This window comes from Ochotona princeps, chromosome 15 (assembly GCF_030435755.1).
Source record: "Ochotona princeps isolate mOchPri1 chromosome 15, mOchPri1.hap1, whole genome shotgun sequence".
In the NCBI taxonomy this organism is placed as follows: Eukaryota; Metazoa; Chordata; class Mammalia; order Lagomorpha; family Ochotonidae; genus Ochotona; species Ochotona princeps.
Genome location: NC_080846.1, coordinates 34,190,797 through 34,212,727, shown reverse-complemented (window position 1 = coordinate 34,212,727; position 21,931 = coordinate 34,190,797). Strand labels below are relative to the sequence as shown.

At 35.4% G+C, this 21,931-nt stretch overlaps 1 protein-coding gene across 4 annotated transcripts in view; it reads right to left on the bottom strand.

Annotated features, from left to right (window-relative positions):
* ACSS3 (acyl-CoA synthetase short chain family member 3) overlaps nucleotides 1-21,931 on the bottom strand; it is a 168,204-nt gene that overhangs the window by 71,869 nt on the left and 74,404 nt on the right. For all 4 annotated transcript variants that reach the window (XM_058673280.1, XM_058673278.1, XM_058673279.1 and 1 more), the window contains 3 exons: nucleotides 21,326-21,466; nucleotides 14,729-14,809; nucleotides 14,280-14,375 (listed from right to left, as the gene is read on the bottom strand). In XM_058673280.1, coding sequence (XP_058529263.1) covers nucleotides 14,280-14,375; nucleotides 14,729-14,809; nucleotides 21,326-21,466 — 318 coding nt within the window. The remainder of the gene's footprint in view (nucleotides 1-14,279; nucleotides 14,376-14,728; nucleotides 14,810-21,325; nucleotides 21,467-21,931) is intronic.

Genomic DNA, 21,931 nt, shown 5'->3' with positions numbered 1-21,931 from the left:
GAAAATGCTATACTATGTATGACTATCTCCATAGAACACAACTTGATGTATTCTACTGTGTCCTCAATTAATTATGTTCAATATTAACAATAATGACAGGCTACTAGAAATAATAGAAACAATTCCTTACCTTTCATAATACAGGATGATAATTTACTGCAGTTTTGACCCATCTCAAACAAATTCTATTATTATTACCCTTACTGAGCTTCCAAGTCATGGTAAGACACCATTAGCACCAGGACACTAGGAATGATTAACAAAACCTCATAATGCACCTTTATAGGCTAATTGAACTCAGAATTTCAGTTGTTTTTTACTTTATTGTTCAATTTCCCAAAAGCCTATTTGATGTTACAAATTAAATGTTTCGCCACTTTAAAATTGTTTTAATATTTATATATTTACATTCTTATTTTCTCAAGCACTTCTCTCTGACCTCAAATTTAATTAAAAATGAAAGGATAGAAATGAATATTCCAGAGACATGAAAGCAACCCAGATGCCCATCAACAGATGAATGAACAAAAAGAAACTGTGGTACATCTACTCTCAGGAATACTACACAGCTATGAAAGGAATGACATTCTAACATTTGCAACAAAATGGACTCAACCATTCTGAGATACTTAATGGAATAAGCCAGTCCCAAAAGGACAAATATCTTATGTTCTCTCTCATGTAAGCCAGCCTTTATACAGAGTACAAAATAAACAGATATAGGTAATTCAGTAAATATATATATATATATATATGGTCTGTATTTTAAGATTTACTTACTTGGTCATCAATCCCCAAGCAGCCTCAATGGCTGGAGCTAAGCCCATACGAAGCCAGGAGCCAGGAACCTCTTCTTGGTCTCCCACACAGGTGCAGGTTCCCAAGGTTTTGGGCCATCCTTGACTGCTTTCCCAGGCCACATGCAGGGAGCTGGATGGGAAGTGGGGCTGCCAGGACACAGACCAGTGCCCATATGGAATCCCAATGCATGTAAGGCGAGTACTTCAGCCACTAGGCTACCATGCCAGGCCCCATACACATATTCTCTTAAATGAACGGTATAATAGAGATTTGCACACAGGAAGTAGCTAAGTTGCAGTATGCATCTCTACTCCAAAATAAAAGGTTAGACTCCCAATAAAACATTTAAATATACTTTTGTAGTACAATATTAAATTTTCTACCTTTGCCTAGAGTTATCATGCCATAACATATTTAAATAGCAGAAAACTAAATTTGTGGCAGTTACTAAGGGGCTATACTAATGTGATAATTTGGAAATCAGGAAAGAGTGGGGGGGGGGGGGGACAAACACCTATACCTACAAAATTTTATCACGGAAAATTATTTTTAAAAGGAAAGAAAAGGAAAAAAACAAAATTCAAAGTAAAAACCTGAAAATAAAAAATAAATCAAATGTGGGAAGTGCCTCATGCTCCCTCCCCCCAAATGGTAACATTGTTCTGAATATAATCTGCTGTAACAAAGTAACAGCCTTTTTCATTTCCATTTTTGAAAACTCCTCTTTACATACAGCTTTCAAAAATAACTTGAGAATATGTCAGCTGCAACTTAAAATTTTTTAACATAAGTCATTTTCCAAAAGTAGCTTGAACACTAATATTAATATGAAACACATAGACACTGAAGGCAGAATAAACAGAACCAACTCTCCAATGAGAAACCATTCTGCTATAAGGCCAAAGTTCTGCCTCACAACTCATGACAATGTGGGTGCACATGTAAGAAGATAATACAAAAAAGTATACAGCAGTTGTTGCAAGCTTAATGAAGTGAAGATTATAGTAACAGACGCCTTCTATGTTCTCAGCACCTGCTAACAGTGACAGCCTCAGAACCCTAACCTAAACCTCTAAGCATCTTTATTATGAATAATCAGTAAAAGTGAATTAATATTTTACTGGTTTGACTGAACACTGTTCTCTTCTGCTCTTCAAATACATAGACATACATGTACACATAAGCAAAAGTCTCTTTAAAGAGGTACTGTTTTCCTACAATATGGACTTACAAGCATAGGGAATTCTCCTTCCCTCTCTCTATAACCTATAATCTGTCCCCAAGTTATAGCAACGGCCTAGTCATTCATTTCAAGCTTAACTTTCTGATATGTAAATGTATCATGACACAACAAACGCAGGAAGAAAGTAACGCTCCATAAATCAGATTCTGAAGTGTACATAAACATCATGCCTAATGGGATGCAAGATTACAAGCACAACCACCAGCTCTCTGAAGATGGCAGGATTAGTCATTGCCCAGCAGCTCCTTTTCTGTTCCCCAGAGTCCTCCAAAGGTCATCACGATTACCTGAAGATTCTGTTGAGTTGGATCAATACTTAAAAGAATTAGATCTCAAGCCTTTAAGTGAGGGGTTCCTGACCTAAACCTCTGGGGAGTTCAGGAATCCTCAGTTTTTAAACATGCACATGTTTTCTTTTTCCTAGGGAGAGAATTCAACAGCTTTTACAAGACTCAAGGATAAAAGGTTTGAAAGTATACAAAGCTTCTCAAAACAGAAATCTCAGAAAGTAGTTTTAATGAAGCAGGAATGCAGATGGATAAGTGCAGACCCTAACACCTGCTCATTTACTTCTCCACAGGACAGATCAATCTCCTTGAGGTTATCTGTTTAAACTTCTGCCATCACAAGGGGCTACGCCTATTCCCAAAAAATTAAAAACCCACAAGTCAACTGTGGTTCGTCAACCCCTCCTTTTCCCTCTATTACCTGAATTAAATGAAACTGCCATTTTAGTAATTCAAATCCAGTCAAATATCAGCAATTAATATAGCTCACATTAATATTTTTTCCAATAGATGACTTTTTAGCAATCCCTACTGTATCTCCTTGTTATGATTCCCACAGAGTTGCAATTTTCAGACTTGAGTCTTTTTTCTTCAGTAATGAGACCTTCTGGTTTCCGGAGCTGACACTGTAAGGTTTCTCCACAGCTAAAGCACCAAGAGCCTATCATGCAGATTTACAGTAGTTCCCTTTATCCATAGGTTTACTTTATGTGGGGTCAAATATCTGCAATCAGCTATAATCTGAAAATATTAAACAAAAATTCCAGAAGTAAACAATTTATAAATTTTAAACTGTATGGCATTCTGGATAGTATGATAGGATACACAGTCCTACTCTCTCCTACCCAGAGAAACAAATATTCTCTTTGTCCAAAGTGCTCATACTGTTTACACTACATGCCCATTAGTTACTTAGGGCTCAGTATCATCTCCTATTTCAGGTAGGTATTGACTGATAGTCTTGGAATGTATTTCTGAATGTAAGAAAGGAATATTGTATATGCACACACATATGTTCCAATACTGAAGCTGTATATATGCTGTTGTCTGAATGTGTCATGTGTGGGAAGTTCAACTCCCAAACCAGAAGTGCCTGTAGGTAGGTTCTGTTGCAAGGTGCTAAGATCACGAGGCCTCTGCCCTCATGGATCATTTGGGATGCTACAAAAAGGCTTCTAGGGCTGGGTATGTACTCTGTGCTTTGTGCTTCTGCTCTCCTTGTGAGGACGCTGCACTTCTATCAGCAGAGGACAGCAACAAATGCCATCTTAACAGCAGAGACCTAAAAGCACTCTGACTCCGTACTCAAATCTGAAGTATTCTGTTAGAGCAGCACAAATCATATGAACATAGTGTAGGCATCTATAGTTCTGAAGGAGCTACCATTTTCATCTGTCCCTACACCTGCTTTTTCACAGCCACGACAGTGGACCATGTTTGGTTTTGTGATGATGTCATCTGCCAGCAAATAAGGCCACTGCTGCCACTTACGTGAGAAGATCTAACTGCCCACTAAAAAGCATCTTATTTGTGAAAGTATTAATGTCAAGTAACTGAAGCAGAGGAAAGGAACTGGTAACTCTGCAGACCAAGGCTGAGCTAATTTGGGACTCTGACATATTTAACATGCAAAGTAGTCCCAGAGAACATTTGTTCCTAGTAAGGCTGGAGGCTCATGGCTTCCAGCTGGATGACTTTCTCCTGAGTTCCTCCATGCTGGTGTGCAATCACTCTGCTATCTGATAAGAGAGGGACAAATTAAGATATTCCTTACTTATATTGATTACTCAAACTTCACAAAGTTAAACCACTTCTTGCTTAATCACACCTGTAGTCTTCTTCTTGGGAAGTAAAATGTAACTATTTGATATGTTCCCTATAACCTAACTTCAAGGTCACACACAGTTTGGTTAATCCATACCACACATGTATTGCCTAAAGCAACCTTCAAGCACACATACATTTTTTTCCTTGCTGGAAAACAAAACAACCTTCCTACAGAATTGTTCTTATACAAGTGGCTACTGACACCCTCATCACCCAAGTTCTCTTAAGTTGTGCTTCAGACTCTTCTCGGTAAGAACTTGCCACTACTGTCTGGAAAACCTTCCCTCCTCTGTTTTTCAGGACACTGTGTTTTTCTGGGTCTCCTATTTCCTCTCCAATATTTCAGTCTCAATTCATGCTGTTTCTCTTCTTCAGCCTCAAATATTGCCCAAGTTTCTGTTCAATACTTGTCTGGCTATCCTTTTCACCTTAGAAATTTAAATTACTAAATCAGAAAAAAAATCTCTAATTCAGAAAGGTTTTTTCAACTCCCATTTCATCTTCTAAAACATCACCTCCTTGATGCTGTGGTGACAGCCATATATCTTGAGAAATTCAACAGTTTTCCATTGTCCTTTCCTAAACTAAGGATAAGACCATCTTATTTCAGCTATTGCACAGGTATTCTACAACTCAATTTGACTGCAAATACATTATGCAGTACAATTAGTCTATAATTAGTCTATAATCTTAGAGTTTCCATGGCTATAAGTAGAGGGACTCAAATGTCAACCTTACAAGTCTGTGGTTAAAATTAAGAACTGTTTACATGGTGCTTGGAAGGGTTCTAATGTAGTAATCAATAGTAACTATTACTATTTTTACTGCAGTTTACAGAAAGAAAAATACATCTCTGCACAGTATAAGACAATTCCAATTAGGTTGTGTCTGTATTTAGTTGCTTTCTGCTCTGTCAATCTAGTCGCTTAACTATGTTGCTAGATCCTCCAGTGAAAGCACCATGCCCGATACTTATTCTGGTTCCCTATCAGTTTCTAGAATGCTATGTTCACAATAAGCACCAAAAAAATACTGCTGATGGAAACATGACAACGTTTGCACTTGCTTGCTCCAGCTTCAAATGTAGATACACACACAGGGAAAATTAAACTCAAAAACAGAGATCTTCAAACTATCGATATAAGATCGAAAGAAGATACTGGCATGAGCTTTATAATCTTTTCCAAAAGAGAAGCCCAAATTATGCAGCCTGAATCAGAGAACAGAGTCCTCATTTTTCTCATTTCATACTTTAAGAAAACCAGGTTGCTGTCTCACCAAGGTAAAAAATTTTTACAAAATAGCTTTCCATTACATAAGAGGAAAAATGTCAATGATGCTGCCCATTTTGTACAATTGCTAACAAAAGCATACTGGGTTCAACAGAAAGCAAAACCCTTGTCCTTGAAAAAAGTAAATCATGTTCATAAGAAGAAGAAAAACAGCAAAAAATTTAAAAAAACAAGTTGACACAGGCTGAAGTGCAAATGTAGCAAGGAGAAGAAAAAGCTACATGAATGCAGATAACAAATGGACTACTAAACAAAGCCTGGAAAAGGCCACAACCTCAAAGGTCCCTACTCAAACCCTCCCACAGATCACAAATCACATTGTACAGAGGGTAGCTTGTACAATGAAAATACTTCAGGGATGATGTGGTAGGAGTGATAAGTATAAAACCTGAGGCCAGCGTTGTTAAGTACCTGGTTAAACTACTGCTTTCAATGCCAGCGTCCCACACTGGAAAATCATATTTAGTCCAATGACTCTGTCTGACTCCCTGCTAAAGCACCTGGGAAAGAATGAAGATGACCCAATTGCTCATGACCCTGATACCCATGTACGAAACCTGGTTATTGTTCCTGGCTCCTGGCTTCAGCCTGACACAGACCTGGCAGCTGTGGCCATTTGGGGAGTGAATCAACAATGGAAATTCTACCTTGTACTCTCTTGTCCCTTCAACTCCATCTCCCTCATCTTCTCCCTCTGTCATTCTTCCTTTCAAACAAAAAATTAAATACAACTTAAAAACACACATAACTAACAAAAATGTGGAAGTAGCTTTTCATCATCAATCTCAAATATGAGACTTCCAACATACAAATGGCTTAAAGTTTCAGTTCATATATATCAAGTGATAATTACTCATTTACACATTTGCATAATACAAAGGTACTGCAAAAAGTTCACCGAAAAATGGATTCAAATGCTTACACTGGTGAAATTTTACAATCCATGTGTATCTTTTTTTCACTAGAAGGAAGCAAAAAATATTTTGAAGAAATTATATGTGGATTTCAAAATTTGCTTGCAGCAAAATAAATGCATCATTAAATTTCATTTTGCATTAACTTTCTGAAGTATCCTTGTGTAGGTGCTATATGTAAAATTTTCAAACCTGTTTCACACAAAATGCCACATTTGATTACCGGACAGATACAAATATACTAGCATACAGAACTCACTTTCACAATGATAAATCTAAATGGAAAAACATGGATATACCATATGCCTTAGGCATCCCACTTCTGTGAATTTACACTAACAAAATCGGAGCAGCATATATGAGAGTTTTTGGTACATCTGTGTTTATTCCAACTCAATTCACAATAGCTAGATATGGCATCAACCCATATGCCCATCAACAAATGAATGGACAAAGAAAATGTGGTGTTTATGCACGATAGGCTACAATCCAACCATTAAGAAGAATGAAAATTAACTTTTGCAACAAAAATGGATGTAACCAGAAGCGATTATATTTGGTACTGTTTAATGAAATAAGCCAGTACTAAAAAAGAAAAATATCATGCTTTTCCTGATCTGTGGTAACTAAAAAAAAATCACAAATTACAAAAATAATCTATATGTGAATCTAACTTTTCCAGATTTGATTATCACTTATAGGTTTTGTGGACACTCAAGGAACAGTGGATTTTTGTTTTTCTGTTTTTTTTTTCCCCACTTCTACTTGTGTTTTTGCTGAAGTCTGTATCTAATGGAGTGTTAAGCCTGTGTTTATGAAGCAAGCTGAAAATACACCACTGTAAAAAATTTTATTAAAAAGAAAGAGGAGGAGGAAGATGGGTGGGAACATGGGCAGGAGGAAGGGCGGGTGAGAAGCATCACTGAGCTCCTAGATTTGCATTACGAAACAGATGAGATTTATCTGTTTTATGTAAATAGTTTAAAATACACAAAAAAAAGTTGGAGTTATATAAACTCTCCCTTCTATGACTTCAAATAATGTTCAATAAAAGAATATCAAACTTAGCTTCCTGAAATTTTCAAAAATATACATGCAATTTAAAAAACTAGTAATGATAACTACTATCAAAAAATAAAGTTATAAATGTTTGGATAATAGCCGTGAGGTTTGCTCTATTATTCACCTATGAAAGCTGCCAAAGTCATTATTTCACTCACAAGTTCTACTCTTAAAAGATCTTTGAGTGCACAAGCCCATGGGTCATTTTCCATATCTGGTACTCATTCTTCAAAGTTGGTAGAAGCCAGATCAACACATCCTGTGGGCTGACTCCTTTGGCATGAGAAGAGATTTAATAGGCCCCGAAGGGAGCTGCCTCTGGTGCTCTTATGACTACTTCAGCGTTGGAAGGACATATTTTGAAACAAGAAATGTAGAATTTGCAAACATCCAAGCATTATAAGGGCTTCACTACAGGGGAAGAATGGTTGACACTCATATTGGAATTCTATTCTGAGAAATATCATTTGCATTTTTAATTAAGACTGTAGTTCTCAATATCCATGTTGAACTATTCTATCCTAGGAACTATTCTGAAGATGTTTTATGGAGAATCCAGTTGAATGCCAAATAAGAAACAATTATTACTGCTGATACTTATAGGTGAGAAAACTGAAGTAAAACTGAAGGAAGCTAGTGTGTAATAGAGAAAAGCGTAACAAACAATGCTACAGCAATCTTAATAGCAACACTTCCTCTCAAACATTAATTGTTCCATTGAAATACAATAAAACTTTTCTTCAGCAAATACATGTGAAGGATTGGCATCACTAAGAAACTGGAGTCAATTTCAGAGTTAAAACTCTGAGCAAGTTGCCAAGTCATTTATTACAGAAAAACAGAGGTTTACAGAAATTCAAACCAAAAGAATTCTACTGGAATTCTAATGTTCATGAAGAAAAATAGCTTCCCAAAAAGATTAAATTATAGATGGATTAAGACAGAGTAACAGACATAACAGTATCAAAATTTCCAGTCCAGTGACCAGGCTTTTAAACTACCACCCACAATCACAGATACTATATACTTTCTTTAAACAATCTGTTGTCTGAGAAGTACATTTCTACAAATTTAGTTACTGAATTATTGAAACACAGGACCATCTGCCTGGTCAATCTAGTGAACCCATTAAATAACCAGCGACAGTTGCTTGATGCCATAAAATACAAAGTTTGTGGAATGTAAACAAATGTAAAGAAAAATAATACTTCAATCTTTGAGGACTTCTAAAAAGACCATTATTGCAACTGTTATAGCAAGATCAAGTATACCAACTAGCTTGTGGCTCAATTCAGAACTAGATAAATGAGAATAATTACTAACAGCTTAGCCGAAGAACAACAAGCTGATTTATTATCTATACACTGCTCTACTGTGATACTAATATGTGTACATTAGACACATTTGCCTGGTGGTATACAGCGAAGGAAAGCAGAACAGTAAAGCCGAGAAGGACTTATTTCCCTTTGAGAAGCTGTGCTGGTTTTGACACTACAAATGACAGAGAAAGGGGCCACATACTAAATAAAAAAGAGAGCTGGGACTCATTTGTGTATAACCACCATTGGCTGAAACACACAAGTTCATGCTCACATATAGCAAGTTACTACATTCTCTCATATGCTGGAGTTCTTGAACTAGAAGATCATTTGTGTTTTATCCTCCCTCTTCGGTAAAACTGTTGTCCAAACATCTGTTCTGCCCAAATGTTACCTAGGCTACATCTATTGGAATCAAATATGCTTTAATAATGTACATCGTTTTCTTCCTGTCAAGAATAAATGACTGAATTATCCAGAGTTGATTTCCATCCTTTGCCAAGTTATTTTAATCTGGCCTCCAGAATAGAGTGTTATGTCCAATTCAAATAATTAAGCCAGAACATTATTTGTTTTTTCTAGTGAAACAGGAAACCAAAATTACTTTCTCCCCTCTAGCCTTTATTTATGGATCAAGTTTTTTTTCCGTATTATCTTTATAAGGTCATTTATTTAACAAGTATTTCTTTGAAGCTAAATGCATGTTTGGACAAAAGCTAGGAGCTGAGAATCAATGGCAAGCAAAAAATAAAGTGAAATGATTCCTTCTCTAGACAAGTTTAAAACAAAAAAGAGCAAGCTAGCACGTCAAAGGCTCTTGGGCAGCTTTGTGAGCCTGTAACTGTGACACAGACTAGCAAGGAAGAACACAAGGAGAGAGGAGACCATGAGACGCGAATGAGATTGAGAGAGCTACAGAAGGACGTCCCTGAGAAAGAGGTCGGGCTGACATCTTTCTTATAAGATAAACTTCAAGTAAAGATAACTGGACCAAGATTCTGTAGGACAGCCTTTAGAAAACTGAAAGGCAATATAAGCTCATTGTGCCTGATAACGGAAGAAATATTTAGAATGAATTTTCCACTTTTATAAATGCTATTGGGAAGCTGAATAATACTAGAAAAAAAAACTTACTAGAACAACAGTCAAAGGGATTAATTGGAAAGGATTTCAGAGTGAGCTGTAGCTTAGAAAACAGAGCAGCGAAGATAAGGAGTGCCTTTAGCTGCAACAGGGCAAGAGTGAGAGAAATATGAACATGTTTTCAAAAGTGGCACTCATCAAGAAGATAGTAAAAGAAAAACCCAGATTGCTGATCCATTTGCACCCCACATATGTAGAACTTCAAGTCATCTTACAGAAGAAAATAAAACCTTTTTAAAATATCCATTGCATTTCCCTAAGTTGAAATGTAGGTTGTTTTACGATAATTGATGGAACTAGACATTGAAATGAATGACCAACATGGTTACAGATATTTATGAGGGATTTTCAGCTGAATTAAAAGTGTGTGTTAAATTATACATTATGTTCGGTTATCTCTGCTGAGGAGAAAGGGTGCACACAGTATTTTTTTTTTCAGTGTATTTTTGTGTGTGTGTGATCAATTTTTTTAAATTTATTGATTAATTACATTGTATTATGTGACACAGATTCATAGGTACTGGGATTATCCCCAACCCTTCACTCAGTATCAAGGGCCATCCGCATGTGATGAAGAGACTTTTATGAACTGGATGTTGGATTCTAGATGACTGGGTGCAGCATGAACTGCAACTCTCCTAGCAACTTAGATGAATCTTGTTAAATCACAATTGAACACTAAGGAAAAACACTGTCCCAGAAATCAATTCACTATTTGCTTTGTATTATAACTCTGAAATGCAATATTGGTAGGTAGGAAAACAAAGCTTGGAATGTTCTGAGCTGAGTACAATATCTTTAGAAAAGTAATGCTATGAGAACTACATAAATAATTTGCTAGCTTATTTTGTTCACTGTATATTTTTTGTTCTAATATTGTTTGTCCTGTATAAAATGTTTCTAGCAACACTAGGCACTCATTTTGTAAACAGTCTAGAATGGGGCCGGAACAGAGAGTTATTTTGTGGATACCCATTTGTTTTCAATTACTGGCCCTGTGTTAGTAGTATTTGTTTTATTTTGATTAATCAGGCAATTTACCTCTGCATTTCACATGTTCATGCTGTCAATTCTCTCAAGAAAAGGTTTATTTATTAAACAACTTTTACAAACCTTCTGGAAGATGCTAAACTACAGAAATGACACTTTTTGCTCTCACTTTACAAAATGATAGCACTGTGTGTGTAAGATGGCAGGCACCTAAATATATGCAGTAAAGAATCCTTCAATCAGCCATAGAAAAGCAAAGCAGAAAGGAAAGAAGGGGAAAATGGAGAGGAAGAAAGGGAGGAAGGGTAGGAGGAAAAAATAGACAAAGAAAATCAAAGACTCTAAGTTCAAACGTTTAGTCTACTAGATAGTTAATCCCTTAACACTCCCCTCACCCTTGCCCAGAAAAAAATTCTGTAGTCATATAATCAGAATAAAGGTGGAGTTACAGAAGAAGAAAGAATTTAATCAATGCCAGAATTCTGTCCATGTTAGTTACCTCTCTCGTTGAAATGCTGTATAGCAAGGGCCATGTGCAAGAACCACAGAAAAGGTAGTATATGGAGGCCTAGGGCCAAAAAGTGTACATAAGCATAATTTGGGCTCATTTACATGATCCACCTTAAGAAACAAAAAATTTTCACTAAATTTTTTAATATACAATCATTTTTTTACCCACATGTAGTTATAAGAATAAGACAAATTCTTTATCCAATTATACTTAGAGGTAACATCTTGAAAAATGATATCACATTCATGATACTGATACCATCAAGATAAAAAGCAAATCTATTTCCAGGAATAGAACAACCAAACAGCAAAGCAAGACAGTAGACACAAGAAGGATTCAGGGACGAGGGTTGCTCTTTTTATTTCAAAACACGGTCCCGAGAAATAGCTCAGAATCCCAAAGGAAAGACATTCATTTCTGGAGGGAGGAGAAGAACATTAAGTACTCCACAACTTGAATAGGAATTTTAGGATATCACAATATGTAAGCTGAGTCCTCAGAGACAGTAAAAATCAACTTAGCAATGAAAGAGAGCAAATGTTACACTTGGCAAAAGAAAACAGCAGGAACCATTGCAAAAAGTGTGTGCAGCCCAAAGGAGAGTTACACAAAGGAAGTGGTGAACAAGGCTGACTGCCACCAAGGGAAGGTAACAGCAGCCGACAGAGGGGCCTGATGCTATCCCTTATGAAGTCACTGGTGACGTGTGTCGTGGTAGTGTTAACAAAGTGATATACACAGAAGTCGCACAAAGGGGGGGTGAAGAGCTACTAGAAGAAAACACATTTTAAACAGTATGCTCAGAAGATATTTTTCAAGAGGTTTAGTCGAGAAAAAACTAAAACTGAGGTATCTGGGATTTGGCAAACATCTACGACACTTTCTTTTGTGATCAAACAATTAAGAACATTTAAATATTACAGAAAAGAAATCAGAGTACAGAGGCAAGGCTTAAAAATGTATCTTACACCATTCTCAACTAATCAGTATAAGCACATTATTCCAGTACAAACATCGAAACCCCACAAACCATTTGCATTTTGCATGAACCTGAGAAACAGTAAAAGTCTAATCGCAATCAATTCCAAGAGCACTCTAATACTTATACTATAAATACTTGCAACAGTAACTTTGCCTTTGTCACATTTATAGAAGCAATATCACAACTCAATGTAAATATTTGATGTTACGGTTTGTTTACATCAAGAGGAATTATTACTTTAATAAAAGATAACTGTTCTGTTGTAAGTACTACAGTATGAAACACATTTGTCAAGATTATTGTATGTTGTAATTATTACCAACAACCAAGTTCATATCAAGTTGGCAAGATACAAAGGCATAAAGAAAAAAGTGAAAGCATGTGTTTAATAATTGCATCACAGTCTTCTGCAATATCTTTTCACATTATGTGGCAGAAAACCACATTTTAAAGGATTTATTTGGGCCCCAGCCCAATGGTCTAGTAGCTAAGTCCTTGCCTTGTATTACCGGAATCCCGTCAGGGCACCAGTTCATGTCCTGGCTACACTACTTCTCATATAGCTCCTTGTTAGTGGCCTGGGAAAGCAGCAAAGAATGACCCAAATAAGGCCTTGAAACTCTGCACCCACGTGGGAGAATCAGAAGAAGCTTTTGGCTTCAGATTGGCTCAGTTCTGTCTACTTGGGAAATGAACCAGTGGGTGGAAGGTCTTTCTGTCTCTACTTCTCTCTGCAGATCTGACTTGCCAACAAAAATAAAACAAATCTTTTTTTCTAAGTTTTTTTTAGAAACCTTTTTTAAAAAAGATTTATTTGAAAGGCAGTGAGAGAGAGTATGAATATGAATGAGCTGTTCCACTTATGTTTCATTTCCTCAATGTCTGCAACAGGGAGGCCTGGGCCAGGCTACAGCCTAGACGCAATAATAATGGTCTCTCAAATGGGTGGAAAAGGCCCAAGTATTTAGACCTCCTTCTGTTGCTTTTCCAGGCATATTATTAATGAGCTGAATCAAGAAGCAAAGTTCTAGACTTGATCTAGAACTCCAAAATGAGATCCTGGTGTTACAAGCAGTACATTAACCTGCTGAGTCATAAGGTTAGCCCAGGTAACACTTACAAGCAAAAGGGTACATCTGTTGGAGCATAACAGGTAATGTGTCTTTTGGGGGCACTTTTATTTTATTCCAAATAGAAAAATACGATTTTTGTGCTTTACTTTCTTGTTAACTTTGTCCCAAAATGTCTTCAGATCATTTCAAACAATAAATTAGTTCACTATCAGATCTATTATTGCTCCAATATTATAATCCCCTATAATTTAATGGGTACAGTTTCTAAGTCTTCATATAAGTGTTGAAATTAAACAGAGTAGCCAGATAAGGACAATTTTTAATGAACATGTAGAAATCTTACACTGGAGTGAAATTAATGCAAGCATTGCAATCTTAAACCCATTGTATAGTCAGCTACAAAACAGGTCAGTCTATTTCTCTTCACTATACAATAAAGCTTTTATCAGAAATCATTTAACTACGGCTGTAATATATCTCTGCAAATTCTTAATACAAGCACATAAAGAGACGAATCCATGTGCTGTATTTTAAGATAAATCAGTTTTACAATATTTCCTAGAAATCTGTGAAGGATAGACATCCTATCACATTCTTCAGAATTTAATTTTTTACTTACTGTGCTCTTCAGTTCAACATAACTTTTGTTTATTAAATACCTCTCTCACTTTAACTCATATTTGTGACTCAAAGAATATTTTTATAAACAGGTTTCATGTCCACACCCAAGTTTTCTGTTTCCCCTCAGGACTGCTTCTCAAAAGCTTTCAAAAAAAAAAAAACAAATATATATGCACACACATATATATTTATGTATATATAAAATGTGTATTACCTCATATAAAACTGTTGTGTTCCCATGTAGAAGAGGTCCATAACAAATATAGGAATGTCCAACTACCCAGCCCAAGTCAGAGGCTGCCCACCACACCTAGGAAATAAGGAGATGATAAAATGAATATATTTTTGTAGAACTTATTTGTGTCTATATTTGAGTGGCAGAGGTTCAAAGAGTCAGTGTGTGAATGAGAGAGAGAGACACTTCAGTTTGTTGATTCACTCCCAAATGCTTACTACACCCAGGGCTGTTCAAGGATGAAAGTAGAAGCTACAAATTATACTGGATCTCAAAATACTTAAACCATCCTCTGCTGCCTCCCAATAGTATTAGCAGGAAGCTGGATTAGAAGCAGAGGTGCGAACAGGCATGCGACAGCTTAGCCCCAAACAGGCATGGATCTTAACCTGAGAAATCACGTGATTTAAGTTTAAAATCATGATTACCTCTCCAGGTTTCAGTCCGTATATCGAAGACATTGACCAGTTCAGCATTACAGCATATCCCCCTGTAGGCCTAACTACACCCTAAGAGAGAAAAGGTAAATTTGTCAATTAATAAACAGTACATTAGGTGATCATCAATCTTCATTCTACTTTAGCAGCTCCAGGCCTCAGATGCTTTATATTTCATAATCCACAAATTACTTTGACTTTCACGTTATTAAATCATTGTTGCATACTCCAATAATTAACAGAAAATCATTCATTAGTGTCATTCTCAAATACTCTTTACCTTTTAAATACATGATTTCTCAAAAATGCACAGTATTTTTCCAATGATGGCGCACAGGATCAATATGTATTTTCAGAACAAAAATGGCAATTTTTAAAAGAGCACAGAAATGTAAAATATAATTATCTTCCTAAAATACATACTAACATGTGAACATCAATTCCATTAAATTATAAGGAACAGTGTACAGCAAATTGGAGGAACTCAAGTAATATTCTAACAGGAGTCTCACTGCAAGTTTACACTACAGATCATAGGGGCACAGTATATTAGGCTTGACCAGTACTTTGCTGATGAATTCTACAAGAAATCCGAAGTAGGATCAAAGCCTAACTGATTTGCTCACATTGTATCTTGGGCAAACAATAGGCATGCTTACATTATTGCCTTATCACTTTGGCAAAACACCTTCAGATTTCTTTCCCCAACAATGAAAACATTCAACTTCAATATGTGAGATTAATATTTGAACATTGATTATGAGGTATTACAAGTAAGAACTAGTGATAAATGTAATACATTCTATTTACAGCTGTGTGTTAAGTATTAATCATAATCTGCTCAATAAGATACAGGACTGAAAAATCAATTGTGTAGGTGAATATCTGTTAAATACAAGCTATGTTCCATCCTCGGGCATTTTGAAGGATCTTTCAGCGCAGTAATTAGATGTTCTATGCAAAAGATAATTGTTTTATATAAAAGGACAAACATGGTCCAAATTAATAAACGTGGTATTAATTGTATTTTCTTGGCAGAGCTATGCAGCTTTCAAACACATGAATCAGGGGAATGAAAAAGAAATTGACTGTTACTAAACTTGCTGTGCTCCTCAGGTACTACTAATAAAACATAAATATCAAGCTGGGGAACATATTTTATCCACCAGCGACAACATCTGGTCTCTTGGCAAATATTAGATTCAGCTTTGATGGCATCTGAAAGCTATCTTCTGTGTTGCATGACACGCTTAACATGCAATTGGCTCTTTTGATCACCTTGGGAATAAAAACAATCCAAAGCCCCCTGCAGATGAGGTTCACAGACTCAATTGACAACATACTCTGAGCGGCTGCATGCCCCAGTGTGTTCCATTTCGTTCTCCTTGAACCCAGCTAACTAGTTTGTTCTGTGGAGGTCTTTTCCTAGGACTCAACATCTTGGTAAATTTGCTAGCAATCATTTACAATCCTCTTTCCTAAAAATGTTTTATTTTTAGGAAAAGTGGTATTTCCTTTATAAATAATACACAGTGCATGTGGTTATGACAGTAAAACTTAATGTCAGTAATGATTTTATTTAAGATGTTAAAGAATTTTCTCTCTCCCAATCTGTCTTTGAATTTCAATTTTATTATTATCAGTAACTATTGTATGCTGGACTGAAACTTCAGATTACAGAAGGTAGAATTCATGGACTAGAAATGACAAAAAAAAAAAAGTAGGAAAAGCTTACACAGCCACAACTGAGTTGCAATTTGATTGTACAAGCCTGAAAGATCGATTTAAATGACAGATTAATAAACTTCAATACAACTGTCACATGCATATTTCTTCAAAATATTTAGCAGTGTTTCATTTTCTATAAATTGATGGATGCTTAAACCCATCACATAAAAAATTCTGATTTAAAGTGAAACTTAGAATGCATGAAAAAGCATTTTTTAAAATGTAAAGGCTAGAATTTCCTAGTGAAACTCTTATTTCCTTAGCTTTAATAATTTTTTTTCTACCCTGCAATTGTATTACCCAAAAAGCAGAAAGTCAAAATGATTAGAGGTTGTCATCAATGATTCCCATTAAAAACAGTTAAAATGGCGGTAAGGAAGAAAAATGCCATTATTTATTTCCCTTTCTTTGAGCCTTACCAACCAGTCATCATTAATTTGTTAAAAGGCAAGTATAAAAATTTCAGTAAAACATCAATCTTCCATTCAGATCAGAAACCAGCCTTGAATACTTTCCCAAAGTTTTCAATGATACGCTTTTCAAATTTTTGAGTTCGACATGGTATAGAATAAAAGTACATGCTTTTATGTTGTGCTACCAGATATTCGTGACAAGTTTAAATGCTGAAAAAGCAAATACATGTTTTGAAAATATTTGTTTTTATAAATTATTCTAACTAAAACATCATGTTTATTTCTTTATAGCCATATGTTCCAGATAAGTAAAATAAAAAACTAATCGTGTTCAGGTTCTGAAAGCATATACTTAGTTCTCAAAAATGCAAATTATCATATCCTAAATAAAGTAAATCAGAAACTAAATGCGGAATTTAAAGATTCTAGCTGAAATATTGTGTATGAGGCAAAAACACTTATTCAATAGAAAACATCAGCTTGATGCACTTTAGCCATTAAATCTCTATATTACTTTGTGTGTAATTGAATTCTACCTACCTTAAAAGTAATCACATGTTATAACTCATTCTCTCACTCTCAACATACACACACATCCATGTCTATAACATAGCACATATAGATATATAGATACAGATATTGATATGCTGTTCCAGGATTTTAGGTAAGATCAATCACAAAGCTACAATGTCTCCTGGAGAAATTGAAAAAAATCTATGGATCAGAATAACATTCTATGCAACAAAAAGAGAAATGAGAATGATCTCTACCCCATAAATAGAAAAGATAAATTCTAATACATATAGTATTTTAAAAACAATCTATACATATTAAAGCATAGTTATTTGTCACCCAAGAAAAAACATGGCAATATCAATTGTATGCAGGCATGTTACTATAATAAAAAGAAATGATAGCCATTACAGAGCAAGGAGGAGGACTGAGGTGTGTGGTAAGATTAAAAGTGTGGGACGCCTCAATGTAAAATTGCACACATGTGTTTGCACTGAATGATCTATAAAAACCCGAATGGCAAATCTCAATATTGAGTCAAGAAAAATTTGGAGTACATGACAAAACTATGTCTTCTAAAAATGAGTCTTAGCACCTTCTGTGTAAGCAAGACTTGAACACATGCAGCATAGTCATGCACACATGCAAATACACACCTGTGTGCAGGTAAACATATTTCCATGTTCACAGGTATATCCTAATTATGAATCATTTATTTATATATGTATATATATGGCCATGCTTCAAAATAGTGAAAATTTTTGAAACTCATCATTTTCACATGTAGTTTTGCAAAACCATACTACAGATCTCAAAATTGTTTATACCAAAATAAATCAATTTAATTTTGCATTTCTAAGGAACTTTTTGAAATCCTGTCGTGTGAGTGTATGTATTTTAATCCCGTTAAACTAAAAAAACACAAAGAAATGTGAGCTACATGTTGAAATTGAGCAAAAATATAACACAAAATTATGATTGGCACCAGAGACAGGAAAAAAATTATGATCTCTTTTAAAAATATATATATATAATACATCAACAATAATCTTATTCCTGTGGCTTTGCAACTTTTTGTGTGTCTTCCATGTGCCAACAAATAAAAATTTTAATATCAAATGAGTTCACATTATTTTCAAGTAAAGATTAATATCAAGAAAACCAAGTACATGATAACATGCAATTTAAAGCATAATATTGCATTAATGTATGTATGTTCATTTTTTTCTTTACATCGATTCTGGAGATACCAACAAAATGTCAGATTCCATTAAAGCTCTTTATACTCCTGTTCACAGAATAAAGAGGAGTCTAAGGAACTCAGAGGAGCCTGAGGCACTGACTGGAGACCCAAGGGACCTTTGAACAGTCTGAGGCCTCACCAAGGCCAAATGCTAACACTGATGCCACAGCTCAAACTATGAGGTAAATTCTGAGTCCTTAGAAAAACCACGATGGTATCAATAAAACCAAAACTATTATGTACAGAATAAATCTAAAAAAGCTTGTTGGTATAAAAGCTTGTTGGTAAGATACAAGTTCAAAATAACTGAAGTTCTAAAGTCTATTGGAGGGAAAACAGAAGTATTTTGACGGATACTGTAAGATGACTGTGTTATTTTGTCATTCTGCAAGTACTGCACTCCATAAGTGATTACCACTGACGTCTATCTCCTCCGCTCTGTATATCTCATTTTCCAATAAAAACAAATCTTAAAAAAGGTCTATGTTCTGCCCAGGAGTTCCTGTGCTCCTTCTTTCAGCTACTGACTGAGCTCCTCCATGTTAGTGCTTCCACAAAAAGATACATCAGAGACAATACAGAGTATCTTCATGTAGCTCATAGAAAAGTACATGTGGATTCCAGAGCTCTTTTACACACAAATACTTCCATTTTACCAGGACTATTATGAAATACTCTTTATTTTCAAGATATTCCAGTTTCCTCAGCCCCAAATCATTCTCCTGTATTTTTACTTCACTCTCTCTTCAAATCACCATCCTACATTCTCAACTTGAAAGCCGTGGTCTCTTCCTCTGCCTCAGTTGTCCTCTGGAACCATATTGGATTTCTCCCCACAAAGTGTGCTATCCTAAGAAAATTCCTAAACATCCTAAAAGGTTCTAATAAGTGGATCACAATTAGCTTTACCTCACCTGAGCTCACAGATATCTGACCACATCAGACGAGAGGCACCATGGTGTTCAATCTTCATTTTAACTGTTCTAGGACACACTGAACGTTCAGTACACATGGGATCAAACTAAGCAGGAACACAAAAGTGCTCAGCTAAAGTAGTCTCCTATTTTTAAGACAAATTATATTTGGGGTGATACTTTATGCAGAAAAATGAAGGTAACAGACACTTCAAGGATCTTCATTTGAATGCTGAAACAAATTTAAAAAAGCATTTCCTGACCCAGAGAAATCTGGCATAGCTGGGACCCTTCCTTATTTGAAGCCCCTGCTTGTCAACATGATGCTCTGCATATTTTTATTTCTACTTAAACTCGATGATTCTGCTTTGAATTTCTTACAAGCTATTCTCCCATACAGATCTTAACCCAGGTTACAGTCAATTTTAGAGTAGTTTAAAGTCTTAAGGTGTTACAAGTGGTTTTAAGACTCCTTTGAGTTTTAAGCAGTTAAAATGGTTGGTGGGATTTTTAGGTTGTTTTATTTCATTAGGTCATACTGTCTCCAGTTGATGTGTTTTATATTAGATTATAACTTCGCTGAGTCTCTAGTTTGATAGGCAATGCTCAGATGGCCTTGTGTGGCTGATAGACAATTCAGAATTACAAAAGGGAGAGTCTGCACTTAGGAACAGCAGATCATTTGAACTCCTCACATACATGTAAGTCATAAATGTGAAGGAATGCTTATTTTTCAAATAAAAAGTCATATATATCCAATTCACATTTATACACACACACACACATTTTCTATGTATTCAATAAAACATCATTTGGTGCTCATGTTATATACAATATGGTGACAGACCAAAACTGTAAACCAGAGTCTCTTCCTACAGTGAGAATATATTCCACCACCAAATGTGTTCCAATCCACAGGCAAATTTCTTTAGAAGTGTCTTAAATTTCTTTCTTACAAACTTATTAAAAGAGCCATCACTTTGAGATTAAGAGTGTTTTCAAAACTCCTTTGGAACAGATAATTCATAGTAATAGAGAGGCCTTTAATACTGCAAGTAATCATCAAAGTCCATTCCTGCACTAAAATCCTATGTAGTATGAATATTGAACTCTCTAACAAAGATGAATAAGGAAGATAATGTAAGTTCTAATGAAGTTGGATGAAGAAGCGCTGTTATTTGGAGATACCAGGAAGTAGTGCTTGCCAAGCGCTGACACATCCATGAACACTGGTGCTTTTAACCTTGCTTTGTGAAAACACCTTTCACGGTAAACAGATTTAAAGCTGTCTGAATATCTTCTGTGCTGTAAATCAAACAGTCAACGCTGGGGATAAACTGCTTCTTGTTCACAATGTCTAGGCCACTTCTCAAATGTGCATTAATAATAAAGAACTGAATTACCCCAAATGAAAAAAATCAATTCCATACTATATAAAAACTGTATATCAATTTAAAAGTGCAAATACTTCATTGAAAATATATAATTTTATTAAGCCAAGTACTATTTAATCCAGTGTGCATTAAATCAGTAGCCTACTAAAACCGTAGTACACTGCTAGGTTTTTGGGATGATTTTGGAATAAATAAGGGCAAGGTATTTGACCGTGAAGTTAGTGGACATTTTCTATATTTAAAACTAAGCATTTTTTAAGCTGCTCAAAAACTACATATAAGCTTCAATATGCAATCTGTAAGTGCTTTCAGCTACCAGTCAAATATTCTTGGTGCTAAAGGAAATCTGCTGTTACAGTTAACATCCCCAAGGAAATGAATACCTTAGGCAATCCTGTGGTTCCAGACGTATAAAGAATATAGAGTGGGTGTTCTGAATGAACAGGAACACAGTCATGTGATTGGGCTTTTGCCATCTCTTCATCCCAATCAAGATCTCGACCCGGGACCAAAGGAACTGTCTCCTACAGAGCAGAAATACAGACAAATGCGTTTGTAACAGAAGATATTAAAATAAGGTAACAATGGATCAGCTCAATCTACGTAAGTCTGAGCATCTGATGAAAAATATAGTTCTGTACATCATTGTGTATTAGACTTGGGTTTAAAAATCTCAATGTTGCAAGTTCAAATATGTTCAAATGTGCAGCACCTTGATATTACCTTAACTGACAAAAGAACATATTTTACTTAAATCTAAGATACTTTTACAAATTCACTGATGCAACCTTTTCGTTGACACTCAGACACTGGACCAAATTCATGCCTCCAAAATATAAGCATCAATTAATTTCTAAATTTTGTAACCTAATTCTTTTACTTTTGAAATGTCTTATTAATGAAATGTCAACTAATTCTTAAAATTTCTCTTTATATAAAAGGTATTTAAAACTACCTATCTAAATAAGACAATACCAAATTTTGTTAAA